Below are 20,675 nucleotides of genomic sequence, written 5' to 3'. Positions count from 1 at the left end.
TAAATGCTCAGCCGATAGCTCAGGCTTATTGCTAGCTAACTCTTACACTTATCTCATTTCTTTTCTGTGCTTTGCCATGTGGATTGGTACCTTTTCTCAGTATGGCATGCACATCTTCCTCTCTCTGCCTCTACCCCTTTTCATCCCAGTATCCCCAGTTTGATTGTCCCACCTAACTTTATTCTGCCTTGCTATAGGCCAATCAGCTTCTTTATTAACTAATGAGAGTAATATTCACAGTGTACAGAGGAATATGGTAGGCTGACTTAGAACCCTTCATTCATATACCCTGGAGTCATCATAGCAGAGTCATGTGGTAGTTTTATTCTCAGTGATTTGAGAAACTTCCTGATTTCCATAGTGACTCTCACAGTTTATACTCTCTGTGTGTAAGGACTCCTTTTCTCCCATGTCCTTGTCAACATTTGTTGTCTTTTCATTTTATTTGTTTGAGTTAAAATCTCATGTATCCCAGGCTGGACTTGATCAACCTCTCCAGTGCTGGGATTATAGGTATTCTCCACTACACCCATTTCTTGAAGATTCTGGGTTTCCAATGCATGCGAGTCTTTGAGCTGCATCTCCTTTGTTTTCTTGGCAGCCATTCAGACTAGGGTAAAAAACTGAAGCTTAAAGCATTATAAATTGCATTTCCTTGAGGGCCCAAGATGTTGAGTGCTTTTCCAAGTATTTATCTACTAGTTGTATTTCATCATTGGAGAACTATGTGTGCAGTCCTTGGTCTTCATTGTTTATTGAATGATGAGCTGCTTCCATCGGTATCTAAATTTTGGAGTTCTTCATACATTTCTAGATGTTAATCCTCTCTGATATGTGATTGGCAAGTATTTCCCATTGTCTAGACAATCTCTTTACGTTGTGCTCCAGTGTTACACAGAAGTATTTAAGTCTTAGGCAATTCCATTACCAGTTCTCTGTTGCTTCCTTCCTGTGGGAATCCTGTCAGAAAGTCCTTGCCTATACCTTGCAGTGTTTTACCTACATTTTCTTGTAGCAGTTTTCGTAGTTTAAAATATTTCATTTAAGGTCTTTGATCCATTTTGAATTGATGTTTGTAAGAGGTAAGAGCTGTGATCTGATTTCATTGTTTCACGTGTGTCTATGCAGTTTTCATGCCTTTATTTTCCTAGTGGATGTTTTTGACACCTTTTTCAAAGGTTAGGTGGCTGTGGCTGTATGGTCATATTTCTATGTCCTCTTTTCTTTCTCATTGATCTGTACATCCATCTGTGCCAGTGCCATGCTGGTTTTGTTCCTGTAGCTCTCTAGTTAAACTTGAGTTCAGGTGTTGTGGTGATACCTCCAACATTGCTTTCTGCGTAGGATTCCTCTGTGGGATCATTTGTGCTTCTGTACGAATTTTAAGATTTTTTTTTTCCTAGTTCTGTGACATACCACACTTGTATTGAACATGGTGGATTCCCTCCTTTTACTACTCTCTTTCCATCAATTCCTCTAATAAAATTTATGTTTCTCCTGTTTCATTATTGACATTGCCCTTTTGTATGTACAGTATTCTTTTCAGTTATCTGTTGCATTGTTAGCTTGCTAGTCATGAGTTGCTTTAGCTTGTCTTGAAGTACATGTATTCCTCCCTCAGTTTCAAAGTTTAGCTGTATAGCAACTTCAATTGGCAGTACTCTTTTTCAAATTTGGAAATATATTACATAAGGGGCAAGAGAGATGGCTCAGCAGTTGAGTGCTCTTGCTGGTCTTCTAGAGGCCAAGTATCACCACAGCACCCATGTTGGGTAGTTCACAACCACATGTCACTCTGTAGGCATCTGCACACACGTGGCATACACATCCAAACGTAAATAAACATTTAAAACTACATCTTTGAAAAAGAAGCCTCTTGCCTCCTGCAGAGAGTTAGGGAGATGCTTATGAGAGGTAGGGTATTGTTTTGGTGTATTTGCCTTTGTTGGCATTTTCCCCTTAGTGCTGGTTGGTTGGTTGTTTGCTTTTGTGATTTTTAACATCTTGCATAATATGTTGTGGGAGAGTTTATTCTATGATCATGTCTATTTAGGCTCTAAATACTTTTGTATTTGGAAGTCGATGACTTCGTCTTTCATTTCTGTAGTGCTTTCATGGATTCTTGTTTATGTCCAGATGTTTTAGATGTGTGGTCAGCTCATCCTAATTGATGTCTAGTTTTTTCTTTATTGTTTAAATGTTATCTTTCTTTCCTAGTCAAGTCCATAGTGATTTTTCATTTCATTTCACTGTATTTTTCATTTCCAGCATTTCTTTTTTTAATTAATTAATTTCCCCCCACTTTATTTATTTATTTATTCTATTATCAGTTTGATACAGTATAAAAGCTTTTTTTTTTTTTTTAAGATTTATTTATTTACTATGTATACAGTGCTCTATCTGCATGTATACCTGCAGACCAGAAGAGGGCAACAGATCTCATTACAGATGATTGTGAGTCACCATGTGGTTTCTGAGAACTGAACTCAGGACCTCTGGAAGAACAAGCAGTGCTCTTAACTGCTGAGCCATCCCTCCAGCCCCTTAATACAGTATAAATTCTTATCCTAATAGTGAAATGTTTGATTGAGGCTTTCCCAGTAATTGAGTAAAACCAAAACTTAGTATAAGCCACAGTCATCCTAGTGTTCCCCCTGCTATATAGCCTCCCTGGTTCTGTGGGTTGCAGTCTGATTGTTCTTTGCTTTATATCTAGAATCCACTTATGAGTGAGTACATACCATGTTTGTTCTTCTGGGTTTGGATTACCTCACTCAGGATGATATTTTCTAGTTCCATCCATTTGCCTGCAAATTTCATGCTGTCATTGTTTTTCTCTGCTGAGCAGTACTCCATTGTGTATATATGCCACATTTTCTTTATCCATTCTTCGGTTGAGGGGCATCTGGGTTGTTTCCAGGTTCTGGCTATTACAAATAGTGCTGCTATGAACATAGTTGAGCATGTATCTTTGTGGTATGATTGAGCATTCCTTGGGTATATGCTCAAGAGTGGTATGGCTGGGTCTTGAGGTACATTTTCTGAGAAACTGCCGTAATGATTTCCACAGTGGTTGTACAAGTTTGCATTCCCACCTACAGTGGAGGAGAGTTCCCCTTTCTCCACATCCTCTCCAACATAGACTGTCATTAGTGTTTTTGATCATGGCCATTCTGACAGGTGTAAGGTGGTATATCAGAGTCGTTTTGATTTGCATTTCTCTGATGATTAAGGATGTTGAGCATTTCTTTAAATGTCTTTCAGCCATTTGTGATTCTTCTTTTGAGAATTGTGTTTAGCTCTCTAGCCCATTTTTTAATTGGATTGTTCAGTATTTTGATGTCTAGTTTCTTGAGTTCTTGATATACTTTGAACATCAGTCCTCTCTGTCAGATGTGGGGTTGGTGAAGGTCTTTTCCCATTCTGGAGGCTGTCTTTTTGTCTTATTGACTGTGTCTTTTGCCCTACAAAAGCTTCTTAGTTTCAAGAGGTCCCATTTATTAATTGTTGTTCTCAGTGTCTGTGCTGCTGGTGTTATATTTAGGAAGTGATCTCCTGTGCCAATGTGTTCAAGAGTACTTCCTACTTTCTCTTCTGTTAAGCTTAGTGTAACTGGATTTATGTTGAGGTCTTTGATCTACTTGGACTTGAGTTTTGTGCATGGTGACAGATATGAATCTATTTGTAATCTTTTACATATTGACATCCAGTTATGCCAGCAACATTTGTTGAAGATACTTTCTTTTTTCCATTGTATAGTTTTGGCTTCTTTGTCAAAAATCAGGTGTTCATAGGTGTGTGGATTAATGTCAGGGTCTCCAATTCAATTCCATTGGTCTGTATGTTGGTTTTTATACCAGTACCAAGCTGTTTTTTATTACCATAGCTCTATAGTAGAGCTTGATGTTAGGGATGGTGGTGCCCATTTCCAGCATTTTTATATTCTTCTTTCAATTGCAGTACCCTAATTACTTTTTCTTCTTCGTTTTCTTAATACACTTTTACATCTTGCAACATTGTGCCCATTTTAGTATTTTTTAAATTCAGTAGTTGATTGGTAGCAATCCTTTAGAGGAGTTTTGTTGACTTGCTTTTTTATGGGTGTGTGTGTGTGTGTGTGTGTGTGTGTGTATGTGTGTATGTGTATGTTGGGAATTGCACGTTTCTTGGTTTGGATAGCCATTATTCATAGATCTTCATCATGAGCGGCCTGTTCTTGAGGGCTCTCCCTTCTCAGTAATACTCAGAGAGGAGGAAAAAAAAATCAAACCAACTTAACACAGCAGCACCTTTTTTATCTTCACATCTTCTACCCTATCTTTGCATTCAGTCTTACCTAGCCTTGAACGTGAGGCCATCCTTCAGCTCTTGATCCTTCTGTGTCCACCTCTCCAAGTCTGTCTTACAGATACAGCTACCATGCTCAGACTCATGAGAGTTTTGAAAGCTCTTTGAATCGTTCTGGTATAGCCAAGGTTGAGAACCCCTGGGCAACTATAGTCTTATCCAAAGAAAAGCTGTACTAGTCTTAATAATGTTAACTGAAGACCTATTTTTTTGGAAATACGTGCTATCTCGGGCAGGTGGCAAAACTATTAATATATCTTTACACTTGTTGCTGAAAAATGCTGAAGCTTGGGTACATGCTCAGAGCATTTTGGAATAACAGAAGAGAAGGGCTAAATTTGACTGGTCTCTGACTTTTTAAAAATTAAATAGATTTGCAATGCTAGGAGTTGAACTGAGAACCCGAGCTGTGGCTGCAGCCGAACTGCAGTTCCTCATTTTTTAATGTGTGTATATGTGCATTGACATCTGTCTGTCTGTCTGAGTCTGTTTGTGGTGGGGCACTGTGCAGTTAGAACTGGTCTAGTCATCAGCCTAGGCTGGCTTTCAACCTTCCTCAGCCTTCTGTGTAGGGACCAAGCACCACCATTCCAAGCTCAGGAAACTAAATTCAGAACAAAACAGCCTAGGTACCAAAGAGGAGAAAGTATTAAACTGAGCTTACGTTCCTCCTTGCACACAAATTCCATGGGGCAGGAGTGGGGGTGAGGGCAGTTGGCTCTCGGTTTAGCCTCTTCACTCAGTTGTAGCCTCCATGGCATTGATCTGGAGAATTTGCATTTTTCTGTTGTTAGCATCATTTGTCTTGATGTGAACCTGGCCCTGAAGTACTTGATAAAAACTACAGAACTAGCCAGGCGGTGGTGGCACACGCCTTTAAGCCCAGCACTTGGAAGGCAGAGGCAGACAGAGCCTGTGTTCAAGGTAGAGAAACCCTGCCTCAAATAAAGAAAAAAAGACTACAGAGCCACTAGCCCTTCAGAAGTCCTAGGTTTACTGAGACAAGAAGATTTGGAAATTAGCTATTTAAATGATGCTTGTAGTCACTGATTCCAACACAGTGTTTTAAGTATCTATACGGCTTTCCATATTGTGATATTGATAGTTCGCATATCTTGTAAAAATCCTTAAGACACCGTGGTTTTAAATTCTGAGTTAAAGGCTACTACTAAACTACCACCACAGGGTCCTCAAACAGCATTATCAAATGACTGACTGTTTTCTTATGGTAGCATCTTCAGCAGCTCTTGATTTACAGTAGTTTCCATCTACTCTCAGAAAACCTTATATTCAGGTAGGTAGATTTATTTTCAGTTACACCTTTGTAGACTGCACTTACTCATAAATTACTTCCTGGTTTTAAAAGAAGAAAAAGAAACAGGCCTAGCTCTTTATGATATTTTTGTCTTTAGTCTTTGGCATCTTAGTGGTGTGAAGCAGAGTTATGCCATCTGTAGTCATGAGATTATTTTTAAAAAGGTGGGAGGGATTGAAAAGATTGACTGGAAAAGTTTAACAGATTCTTAGGGAGCGATAAGATGGTCCTAGAAACATTCTTGTTTGGTGTCATAGGTTGCTTGGTGGGTGAGTTTTTTTTACAGTTTCCTTTTCTGAGAATTAGAGGTATTGTGAGTGCTAGAAAGGATGAAGGCACACCAGTCAGTGTCAGTTAACAGAGCTTTGCAGATGAGCAGATAGTTTCCTATCGGTGTGAATTGCTGTGTCCGAGACCCACAAGGCGTTTTGCTCATGTTTAGAGTGATTGTTCGATTTCCAAAGGGGTTAACATGGTAAGCCTTTTATGTTAATATACATTGTAAACAGAGGGACTGTCCTAAGTAGGCTGTGGGACCTGCATAAGAAGAGCTTTCTTCAACTGATGATTTTGCCAGGTGGTGGTGGTGCCCTCCCAGCACTTGGGAGGCAGAGGCCAGGGATCTCTGAGTTCAAGACCAGCCTGGTCTATAGAGCGAGTTCCAGGACAGCCAGGGCTACAGAGAAACCCTGTCTTTAGGGGAAAAAAAAGAAAGAAACTGTCTTGAAAAACAAAACAAAACAAAAACCTCTGCTGGATTTAGCATGCTTTACTTGATGACTTATGTTTTGATATAAATGTGTTGATTTCGAAGAATTGGCTCAGCTCTCCATGTGAGGCTTACCTGAAACATGCTCTTTCTTTCTTTCTTTCTTTTTTTTTTTTTGTCTTTGGTTTCTGTTTCAGAAAGAAGACATAGCTCATCTAGCAAGCCTTCCTTGACTGTTCCTCACACTTCAGTATTTTCCCTCTTCCCTTCTCTGTCCAAAAGCAAAGGCAGCAGCACCAGTGGAAACAACCGGTCTTCCAGTGGAGGGGTCCTTTGCACAGCCTCGTCAAGCTCCAAGTTACTCAGATTGCCCAAAGAGAAACTGCAGCTCAGGGGGAACATCAGGCCCATGCAACAGACTAAAGTCCCTCCCCACGGTAGAGTGTAAGTACGGCTTGGCTGCTAGGATGAGTCCTGTGTAGGTGCCATCCAGGGGTGCCTGTGAGTCATTGTAAAGAGTTCACTTGGGGGAGGGGCAAGGACACTGTTAACTGATTCTGTTTCCCTACCTTGTGTTGGAAGCTATTCAAGTTAGTTATCACAGTAATAATATGGCTGGTAATATTTATTGATCTTTTCCTGTGTGAGTTGTATTTGTGATGTCATATATTGACTATAACGCCCCTGTGGAATTATGTATTGTTATCCCTTTTTTCACATGGGAAAAGGAAGCACAGGTTAAGATGCTCTATGTCAGAAGGCCTTTAAGTCATATAAGTCTGGGTTCAAATCCTAATTCTGTTCCTTCCTGGTGGAAGTGAGTCTATGGCGTCAGCCACTACGGGGTTGGAGGTATTTAGGATCTGCCAAGCACCTGACTTTTGTACATTTAGCGGTTGGGGACAGCAAATGAGTGGCCACTGACATTTCTGCTGCCTCTGGTGCTAATAGTAGAGGTAAAAAAAAAAAAAAATGAAGTACCTCCCAGTGGTCTTAAACAAAACAGTTCCCTGCCGGCTTGAGGAGGAAAGACTAGAAGTAGTTCTCACTTGCCTGCTGTGGCTTTGACAAGCTGAGTGGGTCTGGGCCTGGGAGCTTCCTTGAGGCCACTTGAAGGACCAGCAGTATACACTGACAGAAACATCTTGCTCTGTCATGATATCTCTCAGCCTGGTGGCAAGTAGCCTTTCCTTGGCCTGCTTTCCTTTGGGAGGGTATGCCATACATTCATTCCCAATATCTAATATGGTTATCTCTGAAAACAGTTCATTACCTGCTGTTATTCAAGAATCTTGCCAGCTGAGAGAGGCCAGGACAGTTGGCAATAGCTTTGTTGCTGCCAGGCTACTCCACATACAGCTCTTCACCGCTGTTTATCCTTGTGGCTGAGCCCCCAGCCGCAACTCATCGAGAATGAGCATGGGAAACTTGGCTTTCACTTCTATAGCTGTGTGAAAGCCAAAAAACAAACAAACAAACAAACAAACAAACAAATAGCAGGGCAGTGTTTAAGTCACTTGCCAGATTAACGGCTGTTAGAGTCCAGACTCCACCAGAGTTTGCCTGCATTTACCAAACCTCCATTGTCATGTGAAGGCTTAGAAGGGGGACCGTGTGAACCATTAGGGTTTTGTTGACATCATTTTTACCAAGAAACAAAGTGACAGTGTCACTTAGATCGTAAGAGAAATTGTTGTTAGTGGCACAGGTCTCCCTGTTCACCCACCAGTTGCCAGATGTGTCTATCCTAAGCTCATGTCCTAGGAGCCTGAGTTCAGGGACTGGGGAACCCGAATGGTAGCACCATGTGCTGATTCAGCACTCTTCCTTGTTGGCAGAAACAGAGTTGCTTCAGACTTGAGTGACATGTACTCAGTCGTGTTTGTTTTAATAATTCCCTTTGTTAAAGTGATAGTTCTTGTGAGGTATTCTCTTGGATTCTGTGGTGTCATCTTGGTCCTTTCTAGAACGCTCCATTCATGTTGTGCCTGCAGCATCTGCATTGACCAGCAGGTTAACTGAAAGCTGCAGTGCACAGTTGATTCAGAATCTGCATTGACTAGCAGGTTCACTGAAGGGCTGCGGTGCAGTTGATCCAGTTCTCCCCCAAGTGCATGCCATGTGTTCTGATGGACTGTATTCCCACTAATCAGTAAATGAACACTTGTTAAACCAAAACAAGAAAAAAAGAAAAGAAACTGCATTGACTCTTAGGTCTGAGTTCCCCATTGGTCGGTCCATGGGAAAATGTTTCTGAAAGGATAAAAATGGGTCAGTTTTATCCACTGGGCTTTTTGTCTGTCAGAAGAGCTATGAACTTCACCGTTCACCTTTCTTAGAGGTTCAAACAAAATGTACAAGGGCATTCCCAGACCTGTGCATACTCAGGTAGAGCTAAGCTCCGCTTCCATCCCTTTGGAGTGAACAGGACACTTGTTGATTGCGTTCTCACTTCCCCTACAACAGCATGACGCCGTCTGTGAAGGTGGAAAAGACACATCCGAAGATGGATGGCACACTACTGAAATCCACAGTGGGGCCAGCCTGTCCTGCTCCTGTGAGCTCTGCAGTCAAGCCTGGCCTTAACTGCCCCTCAATACCAAAGCCAACCTTGCCTTCACCTGGACAGATTCTGAATGGCAAAGGGCTTCCTGCAATGCCCACTCTGGAAAAGAAATCTGAAGACGGTTCTAATAACAGGAAGTTTTTAAATAAGAGATTATCAGGTAACATTACAGCTCTCTCTTAAGCTGTGTATAGAAAGTTGGGTGTGCACAGACTGTAAATGAAAGGCCTTCTTAAAGCTGGTCAGCTTGAGCCATGGGGAGAGAGTCCTTCAGGGTGGACCCATCTTTACTCTTAGTTTTAAAGAGCATGCTTGCTTGTGTGTGCACACACTTGTGTGGTATTATGAAAATTTGTTCCTCAAGATTTTTCTGAATATAAATATTCTTATGCAAAATAAGTAAATGTTTTTTCAGGCATCTGGTAGTAGTTGTAGCCTTTCAGGGAGGATAATAATGTCATTACAATGCTCACACCTCATCTGCAGTATATTCATTAATAACATGGCACTTACTACAGCTTTAGTTTGTCTGCCTTGAGATTTCCTCTTATTTAAACAATGAAGGATGGGTTTGGTACACCTACTGCAATAACGTTTGTGTGCTCCTGGCAGAAAGAGAGTTTGATCCTGACATCCACTGCGGGGTCATTGATCTGGATACCAAGAAGCCCTGCACCAGGTCTTTGACTTGCAAGGTAGGTGCTTTCTGTAGCTGAAGTCAAGGCTGGTGTATACAGGGCTGTTAGTACCATACCTTTCCCACTGCTCTCTCAACCACAGGGAGCCAGAGAACACTGGCTCCCTGGGTTGTATAAATTACTTGTGACCAAAAAAAAAAAAAAAAAAAAAAATGCCCAATTTAATAAAATGCTGTGTGAGTTACCATGGCTCGTACATGTGTGAGAGGCTTTGCTTTTATTTTTCTTAAACTTTTCATTTATTTTTTGTGTAGATTTTTGTGTGTGAGTACCACAGCATACACATGGAGGACCGAGTGCATTTGATAATGTGATGTTTTCTTGTAAGATGTGATCAAGAGTTGGTTTATATTAGTCACCTTTTTAAAGCCAGAACTGCCACATGCTCTGTGTGGCTGTCTCCTGTCTCTGAAATGGTGGCTACTGCGCTCTGTCTCCTGTCCACAGCTCTTTCCCTTTCTGCTTTGCGTTCTTCTCTTCCTCTCAAGTCTTTCTTGGTTGTTCAAGACTGTCTTTATGATTCTATGAGCCCCTCTCTCCATCCCTTATTTTGTTAGAGTAGAGAAAAGCAGCCGTGTTTAATTTTTGTCCTCAGTTACTCAAAAAATACATTTAATGAAGTCCTAAGAGCCTATGAGTTGCCTTAATGGCACAAACCATGAGTACCTGTCCTCTGGTAACACAGCTCCTCTCCTCAGGAGGCATAGCATGCCCAAGTTTGTACAGTTAAAAGCTAGAGTGTGTGATTCGAGCTTCTCTGAAAAGATTTCCGTTTAGTAAATGTGGAGACATCTCATCTTTGAAAGCTATAGCAAGCTTTTTTACAGGGATATGCTTGGGATATACAGCATATTAAACTTCTTATTAAAATTCCTCCGTTTCTGTGTTTGTTGTTTTTGTTTGCATGTGTCTGTTGTAGACACATTCCTTAACCCAGCGGAGAGCTGTTCAGGGTAGAAGAAAACGATTTGATGTGTTACTGGCCGAGCACAAAAACAAAACCAGGGAAAAGGAATTGATTCGCCATCCAGACTCTCAGCAACCACCACATCCTCTCAGGGACCCGCATCCCATCCCTCTTCGGACGCCACAGGAGCCACACCTTTCTTCAGAATCAAAGCCTTTCGTAGCTAGTAAACCGAAACCTCATACCCCTAGTCTTCCAAGGTAAGCCAAGCCTTCAGAGAACGGATGTCTAGACACCCTGTGTCCTATGTACCCCTCCATCTCCTGCACAGCTGTGCCATCAAGAAGTCTGCACCACTGTCACAGTGGGAGTTAGTATTTTTTAAATTGGGTTTCACTGTAAAAACTGTTGAAGTCTTCAGTAAATTTTGACAAGGGCTCCTAGGTCTAAATGCAAACACTAGTGTAAAGTTAGAAGTACCTGCCCTGCAGTGGTCCTGTGCCTGGTTTCTCTTGACACTGATAAGCAGAGCTGAGACTGGGTCTTGCCTTCAGGTTCCTAGTAGGAATGTTTCAGATGGCTTTGGCCGTTTATTTTTAGGTTTTCTTTGCAAATTAAAGTAGTGAGAAATCTTGTGGACAAACATTTAGCGTTAATAGCATCTGTTTATCAACATGGATTTTCATTCACTCATTTGGGACTTTGTCTTCAGCATAAAGTAGGCATTTTAGCAGCCTAGAAATCAGTGGGTTAGAGTGATTTAATAAGAATTTACTGTGTTCATAACTCAGACAGTGATGACGGTATGTATGTGTGCTTGTTTAACGAAGTTGAAGTACAAGACTTTGGACTCTTTTCCAGAGAAGGGGTGGGGGAGGGCTGAGAGGTGTGAGGATGCAGTGTGCGCTTTAGCAGTTGGCCACAGGGCTTCTGCTGGTGTGCCAGCCCCTGGCTGCTGCTGCTGCTGCTGAATTTTTTTCCCTCTTGTATTTGGTCCTTGGGATGACTCCGTTAAGGTAGACACATCTTCCTCTAGATAACCTAAGTGTACACTTGGCCATGTCAGAGCAGCCAAGCATGAGCCCTGGTTAGAAACAAGGTGTAGAGAAGTCAGTGGAGGATTCAAAGAATACAGTCAGACCTCAGACCAAAATTCCTTACGCATTCTTTCCTGAAGATTTTTCATCTGAAGTAAGATTTGCCTAGAAACCAGTAGGCTATCCAAGATGTAGGAAGAAATATCCTCACCCTTGAGTAATGATGTCCAGGCTGACCTTTGCGAAGCAGTAATGAGTCTTCATCTCCTTCTGTCCCTTTAGGTTATACGAGAGTACTTTGCCAATTACCATACAAATCAGATATTGTTAAAAATATTTTGAAAATGTGAAGAGTAGTCAGTGAAAGAATCCTCTTAGGTTTCACGTGTGTCCCTGTTCTTTAGGGAGAGTGGAAGAAGGGCTTGGACACCGGATGGCCCTAGGGGAAGAACACTTATAAGCTATATCTGCCAGACACTAACCTTAGAACTGAGATGCTAAGGAAAGCCCCACCCCACACAGAGTCAGCATGCTGCCTTAGGGCTGATGGACTTGCTTCACATGCCCACCCGCCCTCACCCCCTACCCCACCTCCACCCTCCCACCCCCACCCCCGGAGACACACACACACACACACACACACACACACACACACACACACAGCATGCTGCCTTAGGGCTGGTGAACTCGCTTCCTCTCCTCCATCCTCCGTGGTTTTAGACATGTGTCTGAGTTAAGATGCTGATGACTAGCTTTTGCTTCTGTTCTGAGCTATGCTGTGCTGTTCACTCATTCAGGCCTCCAGGCTGCCCCGCTCAGCAAAGCGGGAGTACCCCCATTGACCCTCCTCCAGGCCACGAGTCTCCACACCCTCCCTTGCCTGCCACTGAGCCAGTTTCTCGGTTGTCTAGTGAGGAGGGTGAAGGCGATGACAAAGAAGAGTCTGTTGAAAAACTGGACTGTCATTATTCAGGTCATCATCCTCAGCCAGCATCGGTAAGTTCTGCATCCACTGCAGTGGTCTCCCCAATGCAGCATAGACAGGATACTGAACGGTGGTGGCAGAGCCCTGGCCAGGGCTGTCCATGGAGCACCTTAGAGTGCTATGTACTTATCCTGGGTCCCTCATGTTTTCCTTCCTCAAAGTTTAGTGCTGGGCATTGTTGCTCTCCTGTTTCATAGCTTCTGGTACTCAAGGCATTTCAGCTGTCTTTTCTTTAGTGTCTTGTTCCTTTCTTAAATGTGAAAGACCCCTGGCCCCTGTGCTGGCAGCGGAGGTGACACACGGGGACACTCTGCTCTCTTTCAGTTTTGCACATTTGGGAGCCGGCAGATTGGAAGAGGTTACTACGTGTTTGACTCCAGGTGGAACCGGCTTCGCTGTGCCCTTAACCTCATGGTAGAGAAGCATTTGAATGCGCAGCTGTGGAGGTAAGTGTCTTGTGGTGGTGGTGGTGAGGTGACCTGTCCCAGGGCTGCATTTTCTTGGTGACCTCAGTTCTGTTTTAAGACTCTGCCATTAGCTAGCTGTAGGAAGAAAGTACTACTCTTTCATATATTCATTCACTCTCTTCAACCACATCTTGTTCTGGGCTCAAAGTAGAAGGACTCCCACATGTAAGGACCTCCTCATGTCGGTAGGGACACAAAAATGAGTCAACAGCAGTGGTTACAGCTTGTCAGAGAGATACTGGAAGAAACAGTCACCACTGCACCTACCGGGAGCTAGCTGTATGCTGGGGACTGTTAACTATTGAGTTTGTACAAGTCTTTGCTACATGATGATGATTATCCTTTTTTTCTCTCTTTTAGTTAATTAAGCAGATGTACAGGTTAGTGGTGGGACTGCTAGGTGGCAGTTTGTTTCCAAACAGAGCTTCTATGGGAAAATAATAGACTATGGGTCTGGAAGAGCTGTCTCTAGGGCGTGAGCTGGAAGGGCAGGGGACAGATGTCACCTAACGATATTTTACAGTTCCCCTATCTCCTACCTTCCTATTTCCACATATAGTACTCTTTTTATTATTTTCTTGTATACCTTTACCTAGCTCATTAGATATTTTAAAAGAGGAAGCAGTTACATTGTTCCAAGAGGTTCTATGGAAGAAATCTTTTTTTCTTGGGGGTTTGTTTTCAGGCAGCCAGTCTCTAAGTCCCAGCCTCACAAGCCACCGAGTGGCCATAGTCAGGTACTGCATCCAGTGAGCAACCTACACTCAAGAACTTGCCTGGGTACATTGTTCAGAGACAGATTCTGCTGAGGTTGTCTGGGCTGAGGCCTGGGAATTCACGTTTCTGGCAGATCTCTTAAGTAATATCAGTGAGTATCACAAGGATAGAGCCAGGCTTCTCACTGTGGGCTTCACCTTGGGCTCTGCTAAAGAGATTTGAGAACTGAGCTGGGCGGTGGTGGCGCACGCCTTTAATCCCAGCACTCGGGAGGCAGAGCCAGGCGGATCTCTGTGAGTTCAAGGCCAGCCTGGTCTACAGAGCGAGATCCAGGAAAGGCACAAAGCTACACAGAGAAACCCTGTCTCGAAAAACCAAAAAAAAAGAGAGATTTGAGAACTGGCTGATGTCTGTGTGCTCACGCTGAGATTTCCTGTGTGGTAAGTATGGTTGTGGCTTAAGCTCCATAAGTGCTTGTAATGGGCCGCTGAGTGGAGAAGCCCACGTGCAGTGTGGGATTTAGAAACACAGTCATTCATTCCTCATGCTAGCAGTGAAGTCACATGGCAGCATTTCAGGCCGCATCTGTCCCTTGACTGGAGGGGAGACTGGATCAGCCAGGGTCTCTGCATCCAGGCTAAGGTAGGATGGTCTGGACAGAATCTTTGCTGGCTCATTGTATTGTTTTTAATAGGTGCAGATCTCTTTTGACCAAAATGGCTTCATCCCTTGGTTCAAGCAGTTGTCATCTTCCAGCTTCCTCTCTTGTCGGGACCAGAGCCCTTGCCCCTATGTCCAGCTGTTACCACCTGAATTTTATTGCTGCTATCAGGCTCATTAGGTTTTCTTTTATGCTGTCACATTTTAAAAACTCAGCGCTAAAATAAAAGGGGGATGTCTTGTGTTTGACTCTCCAAATATATCTCTCATCCCCTACTCAGTACTTTGCCCGGATATTACAAACATAGTAATAGTTCTTTATACCACCCAAACAAAGTCTCCTGTGCAGTGTCTGGCCAGTAGTCACACCTGCCTATTGCTTAATTAACTCATCCTTGCTTGAATTTCTTCAGTGTTTGAATACTATATGGATAAAATGTTATATAAGCTGTGGGTTACAACATCTGCAAAAGAGTAAATGATTTGTAGTCACATGTTCAAGTCACCTCCAGTCTCACAAAGTCTATCACCAGGGGTCCTTGAGAGACCATAAGCAAGGCATGATGGTCAGGGCAGCCTTTTTTTTCCTTAATTTTACGTGCATTAGTGTTTTGCCTGCATTTATGTTTGTATGAAGGTGTCAGATAACTTGGAGCTGAATTACAGACAGTTGTGAGTTGCCATGTGGCTACTGGGAATTGAACTTGGGTCTTCTGGAAGAGCATCCAGTGTTCTTAACCACTGAGCCATCTCCCCAGCCCCCGGAGCAGACTTCTTAAAGTGTGATGAGTTGAAACTAAAGTGATGAGCAGAGACCAGAGCTAACTGCCTTGGCCCAGACAGAGGACATGCAGGAGTTCTTGCACTATGGCATGTGCTTGGGGTATAAGAAAGATCAGTAGTGGAGGCATGAAGCTAGAATTGTAACAGGAGTGAGGCATACACAGTGTGTTTCCAGAACTTCAGGAAGCATAAAGAATTGGAAGGAAAGATACATCAGGATTGGGTTTGTGTTTTGGATTGATCTTTGATAAGGGTATGTTTCTCAGTGCCAAAGATAATTGGGTGCCCATCTGTAACCATCCATGGCTAGCTTTGTTAATTATTACCCATGGTATCTCCTTTTTACAGGAAAATCCCACCAGTGCCCTGTAGCACATCACCTGTTTCTGCCCGTATTCCTCACCGGACAAATTCTGTGCCGACATCACAAGGTGGGATCAGCTATTTTGCAGCAACCACTGTCTCTACATCCCCAGTTCTGCTGTCATCCACCTGCATCTCCCCAAATAGCAAATCGGTACCAGCTCATGGAACCACTCTAAATGCACAGCCTGCTGTTTCTGGAGCAATGGATCCTGTGTGCAGTATGCAATCCAGACAAGTATCTGCTTCATCCTCATCTCCCTCCACACCCTCCAGCCTCTCTTCAGTCCCCTCCTCCCCTCTGTCCAGAAAACCTCAGAAATTGAAACCTAGCAAGTCTGTAAGGCCCAAGGAGTCTTCTCCTAACAGCAGTAACTGTCACAATGCCAGTAGCAGTACCAGTGGTGGCTCAGGAAAGAAACGCAAAAGCAATTCCCCACTGTTTGTTCATTCGTCATCCTCCTCCTCGTCCTCCTCCTCCTCTTCTCATTCCGTGGACTCTTTTAGGAAAAACTGTGTGGCTCACTCTGGGACTCCATACCTGTCTGCAGCAACATCGACCCACAGCATTGGCCTCAACTGTGTGACAAATAAAGCACTCTCGTTGAGCCTGCGGCACGAGCAGGCAGGACGGGGTCCCCCTGGTGTGAGCTCTGCAGAGTCCATCAAGAGGATGAGTGTGATGGTGAATAGCAGCGACTCCACTCTTTCCCTTGGCCCGTTCATTCATCAGTCCAGTGAACTGCCTGTCAGCTCACAGGGCAGTTTTTCACACTCGCACACTCCTCTAGACAAACTCACAGGAAAGAAAAGAAAATGCTCCCCGGGCTCTGGCAGCGTCGGCAACAGTGGCAGCAAACCTCCAAAGGTTGCCAAGTTGCCAGCCATGAACAACGTCCACATGAAACACACAGGCGCCATCCCAGGGGCCCAGGGACTGACGAACAATTCCCTTCTCCATCAGGTAGGACGTGGACTCTGACCTTCCGGAGGTGTCTGCTGCCTCTTTCTTGGGGTCTTTTGCAAGCTTTGAAAACTATGCTTGGGTTGGTTGGTTTGCCCATAATGGATGCCCAACTTTCGTGGTAACCTTTAACAAAGGAAAGTCTATGTCCATCTGAAGGGAAATATCTCTACAGAATGTCTAGTACCTTTCAAAGATGTTAGTGAATAGATAAAGCAAAAAAGCAAATGTGCCTTTAGGACCTGAGGAAAGTGTCAGGCATGACTGCAAAGGCACAGAGCTGGTGTCCTGATGCTGTTAGCAAAGGGAGCAGGGAGCATTTTCAATCTGTGCAGTGATTCTAATATGTTCCCATGAAAAAAGCCAGGCTGAAACCAACTGATTCTAGTAAGCAATTACTTTAAACCTTTAAAAAAAAAAAAAAGGAGCTTGAAATGTTTTTCATCTTGAGCAATTTCAGATAGTCTAGTTAAATTGCACCCATATTTTCTCCTCCCTGCTTTCAAGGGAGGTGGGAAATAAAGATTCAGGATTGGCACAGCTGAAGACTGAAACCTCTCCAGGTCAGACTTTCAGCGGACAGGTACTGTGCAGCCCATCAGTAGGAGGCGGCTCACTGGGTGCATAGTGGTCATGCCTTGCTTGTGCTGTGTCTTCTCTGTTCCCCAACCTTCTTGTTGGTTTCTTCTGACTGTCGCTCATGTAGTTCTTTCTTCCAGCTTCTTTTGCCCCAACTTCAGCTCATCTCTCATCTTATTTCATTCATCAGGATATCTTCTCTCCTTGCTTACGAACAGGAATTGCAGCAGCAGCACCCCAGAGCCCTGACTTAAAAAGTGAGGCTCTCTTTTATGTTATTTTCCCTTTTCCTCATCCTCAGAACTTAAGTACTTAGGGTTATTTCAGAAAATGCCAAGGCATTTCCTATTGTAATTTACTTTGCTCCAGTATTTGTGTGAATTGACAATGTCAAAATTAATGGGGGAGATATCTATTTAAATTCAAAGTAGCTGCTTAAGTTTGGCCTTTCGGAGTAGGAGTACTTGGGCAAAGGTGAACTTTGCTTTTGCTTATGTTGTGGTTATTCATATACTTCGTGTGGCAGAAGTACAAACTCAGCAAGAAAAAATATAGTCACCCCTCCAAACCCCCTCTGAGCGTGGATCCTGTGGGTTGGTATCTCTACAGGAGAGGTTGTAATATCAACTCCACGTTTGCAGCATAGAGCACAGTCTTCATTTAAACCGTTGGGCTTGTGTAGACCTTCCTCTTCCCCACAAGTAACAGATGGGAGAGGTAGAGGGAGAGGTGGGTGTTGGAGGCAGCAGGGACTTAACAACGCTTATGGGAGATCTGGGAGTGGAGTATGGACTCACCAACATGGGACCAGTTTAAAGAGAAATTGCAGAGCTAGGCTTGGGTGTGAAATTTGCTCCTCCACCCCCTTTTAATATCTGTTGGACAGTTTGGTTTATGATCTGCCAATTAATTTTCCCTCTGCCTTTTACTCCATATGGGGTTGGGGGTTGATTACTAGGAAGATCCAGACAGTTCAAGTTCTTAAATTGATTCTTAAAATCAATTGCAGCTCAAGTTTATGGTTTAAAGATTTTCTCTATTGAGGATGCTTTTGTCTTTTATTTTTAATTATACTTCACAAATTGTGGGGATCCTGTGGCTTGCAGTCAGAGGTAATATGTGAACCTTACATAGTGTTTTATCTGACTGGGAGGGATCTAAAGAGCTGCATAAAAATCTCAGAGGAACACATGGCTCAAAAGCACTTTAAAGGATGCTGTCTCTAGAAGTGGGCATGGTGACACGCATCTTAAATTGCAGCACTCGGGAGACAGAGGCAGGCAGTTCTCTGAGTTCAAGGCCAGCCTGTTCTACATACTAAGTTCTAGGACAGCCAGGGCTACACAGAGAGACTTTGTCTGAAAACAAACATTGTTTCTAGAAAAGTAGAAACCCCACCTTGTTGTTTCCTGAGGAGACGGCTTTTAAAATGGTGTTGCTTGGGCTGGCTGGTCTTTGAACACAGAGGGATATGGGAAGCCCAAGACATGGCAATGAGTAGTAGTGCCCTCTCCCCCTGTCTGTTCTTGGCCAATAGGCCTTATTTTACCCCATGGGAAGGGCAGAGTTTCTTCCCTGTGCTGTGGGCAGTGCCTTAGTGTAAACTGCCACACCTGTGTGTTAGCACATGTAGTTCTGTTCCAAATTAATATCCTAGAATGCCGTCAAGGGCACAAATTTCGAAACACTTAGACTAGAAGGTAAACATGAGAGCTGGAAACGCAGGCAGCCGCCTCTTGTTGCCGGTGTTCTGAAGTCTTTACAAAGCTTGAGGCTGGCCTTGTGCTGGCTCTCCCTGGCCCCAGCAGGTCAGCGGAACTTTAGTGTGAGGTATCTTTGTGTAGAATTGGGAGCACAGCATTTAGCCAATTACTTACATATTTCCTCACTCTCTCTTTTTTGAAAGCCAAAGGCACGTCCCTGACAGCTGACAGTACCACTGGAAGAAATAATCCAGACATTTTTGAAGACAAGTTACACCTCTACTCTGCACTCTGGACCCCACGATGCCTTTGAGTCTCTTTGTAAACTCGTGTGGGCTCCAGGGTAACCTGTGGCTGTTTGACAAGGATTTCCTGAAGCTGTGTCTGTAGCCGTGAGTACTCACAAAGGACACTGGATCAAGTTCAGCCACCGGATTGCTTCATCAGTGTTAAAGTGGTCTGGACTGCTTGCTACCAATCTGTGAGAAGTTTTTGTTTGTGTTTTGTTTTCCTTTTTGTTTTTAACTTACAGCATATCATGGAGCCACTCTTGAAGTAGATTGGCTGGGCAAAAGAATGTTTTGGCAAGAGCATTCTGTCTCTTCCTCCTTTCTCTGCCAGAATTGTTTTTGAACACATTCTCACCTGTAGGTCACTCTCCAGGAGGTAGGCACTTTAACTGGAGACTGGAGGCCTTCCAAAGAAAGGGGAGCGAGTTGCATCCTGACTAGCCTCCTAGAGGGTATCTGGCTTTAGATTTTTTTATAGCAGTGTTCAGGAATAGAATACTGATGTTGGTCAATGCATCATGACATAGTAGCCAAGCCCTTTCCAAGTAATGTGGGATAAGAAGCTTGTCAAGTTCTTCAAACTTAAGAACTGGTTTGAAGCTGCTCATAACCGGATATTAAGTTGAAAGTATCTCAGAAGCTTAGTTTTCATGGTACAAAAGCATGTGTGATAAAAGGAGAGAAATAAAGAACAATGAAGAAAAGGAAGACGGAGAGACAAGGAAAACTAGTTTTGGTGATGAAAAACCAGCTGGGACACCGGATTTGGGGAAGTGAAAAAAATCATGAAGTGGGGCAAACCTTACAGGATTTCCAAAGACACAGACTTCTCTTGTTAATGCATTCATGTTGAACAGTGTGTCAGAGTGGGCTGATTTGTCTTACTCAGTCTGCTTTTTAAGATTTGCCTTTTTAAAGTTATTATGATGTCCTTAAATATTTCCAAGGCATTACTCCCATTTCCTCTTTCAGAAATGTTTGGAGAAGTGTAGGTGTCGCTTTCAGGACTGCCGTCCTTGTGTGTGTCACAGCCCCCTTCAGGCCACTAGAGATTTGATGTGGATGCAAGTGGGCCAAGGAGCAGACACAAGGAAGGGTGGTCAGAGAGCCTTGGATGTGCCCGTGGAGGGGAGCAGCTTGTGAGGGTCAGCAGTGTTTACTCATGCACACCCTCCTTTCTCATGATAGTGACAGCCATCTTCCTTCAGTGAGATGTAAATTTTTTCAGTGCCCCACTCCCAAAGAATGTTTAACATTGCTTGAAAAGTTGTCTACCAGTGAATTTGGGGAGGATCTAGGGCCAGTACCACAGCTCCTGCACAGACAACCAAGTCCTCTGGCTTAGGAGAGTACAGTAGAGTGGCCAAAAGAGTACAGTCCCCAGGGCTCTTCTCCTTGTCCTGGCCAGTGTCTGGGCAGAGTCCAGTCAGTGCGTCCTTTCCCTACAGTTCTTAGGTAACAAACTTGAGTTTCAGGGAATTTCAGTCAGCAACAGGTAGAATGAATAAATACTTGGTTACCAGCCTCATAATGTGAATTGCTACACTTACTCTTATTCTGTAAGAACACAAAGAGTTTATGCAGA

General features: G+C 43.4%; 1 protein-coding gene across 2 annotated transcripts in view; it reads left to right on the top strand.

Moving 5' to 3' along the window:
- The window catches only part of Atxn7 (ataxin 7), a 95,157-nt gene extending 75,208 nt beyond the window's left edge, over positions 1-19,949 (top strand). The window contains exons 4-12 of one of the 2 annotated variants that reach the window (XM_059274201.1): positions 6,569-6,815; positions 8,838-9,097; positions 9,550-9,632; positions 10,555-10,802; positions 12,377-12,575; positions 12,889-13,010; positions 15,540-16,518; positions 17,288-17,354; positions 19,004-19,949. In XM_059274201.1, coding sequence (XP_059130184.1) covers positions 6,569-6,815; positions 8,838-9,097; positions 9,550-9,632; positions 10,555-10,802; positions 12,377-12,575; positions 12,889-13,010; positions 15,540-16,518; positions 17,288-17,354; positions 19,004-19,113 — 2,315 coding nt within the window. In that variant the 3' untranslated portion in view covers positions 19,114-19,949. The remainder of the gene's footprint in view (positions 1-6,568; positions 6,816-8,837; positions 9,098-9,549; positions 9,633-10,554; positions 10,803-12,376; positions 12,576-12,888; positions 13,011-15,539; positions 16,519-17,287; positions 17,355-19,003) is intronic. The other variant, XM_059274202.1, reaches the window with a different exon arrangement.
- The last annotated feature ends 726 nt before the right edge of the window (positions 19,950-20,675 follow it).

This window comes from Peromyscus eremicus, chromosome 9 (assembly GCF_949786415.1).
Source record: "Peromyscus eremicus chromosome 9, PerEre_H2_v1, whole genome shotgun sequence".
Lineage (NCBI taxonomy): Eukaryota > Metazoa > Chordata > Mammalia > Rodentia > Cricetidae > Peromyscus > Peromyscus eremicus.
This window is presented reverse-complemented; position numbering and strand designations above follow the sequence as displayed.